The sequence below is a fragment of the Mus caroli genome, chromosome 2, assembly GCF_900094665.2.
Source record: "Mus caroli chromosome 2, CAROLI_EIJ_v1.1, whole genome shotgun sequence".
NCBI classification, from domain to species: Eukaryota; Metazoa; Chordata; class Mammalia; order Rodentia; family Muridae; genus Mus; species Mus caroli.
This window is the reverse complement of record NC_034571.1, coordinates 28,654,831-28,658,277: the sequence shown is the minus strand read 5'-3', so window position 1 is coordinate 28,658,277 and position 3,447 is coordinate 28,654,831. Positions and strand designations below refer to the sequence as shown.

At 54.1% G+C, this 3,447-nt stretch overlaps 1 protein-coding gene across 1 annotated transcript in view; it reads left to right on the top strand.

Annotated features, from left to right (window-relative positions):
- Positions 1–3,447, top strand: part of Cfap157 (cilia and flagella associated protein 157) — a 7,231-nt gene that overhangs the window by 2,564 nt on the left and 1,220 nt on the right. Inside the window, exons 2-6 of the mRNA XM_021154381.1 lie at positions 592–863; positions 1,424–1,577; positions 2,242–2,509; positions 2,795–2,925; positions 3,118–3,268. Coding sequence (XP_021010040.1) covers positions 592–863; positions 1,424–1,577; positions 2,242–2,509; positions 2,795–2,925; positions 3,118–3,268 — 976 coding nt within the window. The remainder of the gene's footprint in view (positions 1–591; positions 864–1,423; positions 1,578–2,241; positions 2,510–2,794; positions 2,926–3,117; positions 3,269–3,447) is intronic.

Genomic DNA, 3,447 nt, shown 5'->3' with positions numbered 1-3,447 from the left:
GCCTGCCTCTGCCTCCCGAGTGCTGGGATTAAAGGCGTGCGCCACCACGCCCGGCCTGACTGCTCTTCTAGAGGTCCTTTTTTTGTTTGTTTTTGTTTTCAAGACAGGGTTTTTCTGTATAGCCCTGGCTGTCCTGGAACTCACTCTGTAGACCAGGCTGGCCTCGAACTCAGAGATCTGCCTGTCTCTGCCTCCTGAGTGCTGGGATTAAAGGCGTGTGCCACCACGCCCAGCTTCTTCTAGAGGCCCTGAGTTCATGGTGGCTCACAACCATCTGTAATGGAATCCAATGCCCTCTTCTGGTGTGTCTGCAGACAGCTACAGTGTGCTCACATACTCAGGTGTCCTTCACCCTGACCTTGATGGGGGGTGGGGCTCTCTACCGCTCACCAGCTACCCAGCCTAGCCAAACTGTTATGCCTTAGATTTACTTACACACACACCTTTAAAAATAGAAAGACAGTCTGAATGCTGAGCACAGCACAATGGGGGGTGCAGACTATGGGAAACTTCAGGTGGCCCCTTATGGAAGAAGGGTCTGGGAGAGCAGGCCCTGGCTTGACCCTGCGTCTCTGCCCTGACCCACCCCAGGTATCAGCGGAAATGGGATGAACTGGCTGTGCGGGAGAAGCTGTTCCATCAGGAGTTCGAGCAGCTAGCCAACAACAAGAAGGAGATTGTGGCCTTCCTCAAGCGCACGCTGAACCAAAAGGTGGATGAGATCACAGACCTTAATGACCAGCTGCAGAGCCTGGAGGTGGCCAAGGATATGGAGAAGGACGCGTTCGAGGCCCAGCTGGCCCAGGTGCGCCATGAATTCCAGGAAATCAAGGACCAGCTCACCACAGAGAACATCGCCCTCGGTGAGGGGGCCAGGGGACCCATGGGCACACCACTAAAGGCAGCAAGGCCCAAATACACAGCTGTCACTGGCTGCGGCAGGGCCTCACCTGGAAACTGGGGATACCACAGCTCCCTTGGGTAATAAGAGCTGTATGCCACTTCAAACACTATCTGCCTTAATTGTCCTTGCATTCCCAAGGCCAGGGATGCTCCCCCTCCTGCAGTTCCTAGATGAGGAAATGCTTCAAAACAATGGAGGATTTTATCTATGCCACCCATCTGAAAGGGGAGGTTGCAACTTGTCTGCCCAGGGTCAGCTGCTGTCTTGGTCACTCTTATGTGGGGAGGTTTCAAAGGGGACTGACTTCCTGAGGAGGATCTGAGCAAGGTTTGCTGAGCTTAGAGTATGTGGTAAGGCAGAAATGCAGTGGCTGTGCGGGGCCAGCCATGGCCCATGCAGACCAGTCCTGTTGGGGGAGGTGGCGAGGTGAGACAAGAGGAAAGTTTAAGACCTCAGAGGGGTGTGGGTCAAGGCTCTCAGCAGCTGCTCCTCACCAGCCTTGTGGCCCCTGATGGGCAGGGATCAAGCTGAGTTCCCTGGAAGAATTCCGGCTGCAGAAAGAGGAGCTCACGGAGAAGTACTTGGCACTGGAGGAGAAGCTCCATAGGCAGGAGGGCGAGTACAAAGACTATGTGTACAACCTGGAGAAGAAGTCTGTGCTGGACAAGGACAGGTGGGCAGGCGGGGCCACACGGCTCTCCTCAGCTTTCTAGAAGGGAGCCATGGACTCCACAGCCTTTGTCCCCCAGAACCCTGAGTGGGACGTATGGGGGTGGGGATGAAAGTGCCCAGGCTGGCACTGGACACTTCCTGCCTTCTTGTCACTTCTTGTTATGGTATTTATTTAATAGGTAAGAATGTTTCAATGGGCCAGGCAGTGGTGGTGCATGCCTTTAATCCCAGCACTTGGGAGGCAGAGGCAGGTGGATTTCTGAGTTCGAAGCCAGCCTACAGAGTGAGTTCCAGGAAGCTGGAGCTACACAGAGAAACCCTGTCTGGAAAAAAACCAAACCAAACAAACAAACAAAAAAGAATAAGCTTTTGCCGGGCGGTGGTGGTACACGCCTTTAATCCTAGCTCTTGGGAGGCAGAGGCAGGCAGATTTCTGGGTTCAAGGCCAGTCTGGTCTACAGAGTGAGTTCCAGGACATCCAGGACTATACAGAGAAACCCTGTCTCGAAAAAAAAAAAAAAACTAGAATGTTTCAATGGTTCAAATTTCAAAGGTCCAGAGATTCTTTGGGGAAGAGTCTGGGTACCCTGGGACCACTGCCCCAAAATAAAGGATACCACCAAGATACCCACCTACTTGACTTCCAACCCCACCCTCCTGGCAAGGTTGAGGAAAGAGATCATCCAGCGTGTGAACCTGGTGGCCACAGAGTTCCGAAAGATGGCCACCAACCAGATGTGGGAGACGACCAGGCGGGCCATCCTAGAGAACAACAGCGTGACTCTGCAGCTAAACAAGGTGTCCAAGCATGGTGTGCAGCTGCTGCAGGAGAATGAGCAGCTCAAAGGCACCCAGAACAAGCTGTGCCAACAGCTGGAGATGCTGGAGACCACCCAAGAGATCATGGCCAGAAAGAACATAGGGCATAAGAAGGTAGGACCACCATGCCACGCCCTCCTCGTGTGACCCTATGCCAGAGCCAAGTCATGAGTGGGAAGAGTTTACAGTGAGCTCCCAGGCTTTCCTCACTGGGGTGCTGGCCCTAGCTCTGGAGTCTGCCCCATAACTAAGTGGAGCCCACCTCCTGCGTAGCTGTTGTCCAGAGGTGGCGTTGGCCTGCCTGCACGTGGAAGCAAGCCCTATGTCCTATCTTCAAAAGTGAGCTAGGGGTGGGCTAGGGTCCCACGATGGGTCTGTGACACCTGCCCACCCCTGCAGATTATCCTCATGCTGACCGAGAAGTGCCGCCAACAGAGCAAGGGCACAGAGGAGACAGAGCAACTGCGCCTCCTGCTGTCCCAAGTGGAGCAGAACTTCCAGAGTGTGCAGAGGGACAACCAGACCCTGAGGCGAGCCGGAGCTGGGTGGAAGTCAGCCTGGGGATGCCTTTGCCTAGAGCCTCAGGGTTTGGACTGTCAGACAAGTTGAAGCCTGGATTTAGATAGGCTTCACAGAAAAGGTGGGGCACAGGGAAGAGGTGGTGCCTGCCGGCCCCAAACACAAAGATGGGGCAAGCTGCATGCTGTTTTGTCCCGGAGCAGGAGTGAGAAAGACCAGCTGGAAGCGCAACTGAAGGAGAAGCAGGCAGAGGCAAATCGGCTACAAGAGGAGCTGACCAAGGAACAGAAAATTCGGGCAAACCTTAAAACAGTCCTGATCCAGGCCACCTCCATGCTACAGGACATTGTGCATGTAAGCAAACAGTGGGAGATACCAAGAGGTCGCCAGGGCAAATCGTAGAGGGCCTCTTTCTGGAGAGGCTGATGGCCAGACTCTCATTCTGGATCTAAATGAGTTGGATCTAATGTGATGCGTCGCCTTTAATCCCAGTATCTGGGAGGCAGAGGCAGGCGGATTTCTGAGTTTGAGGC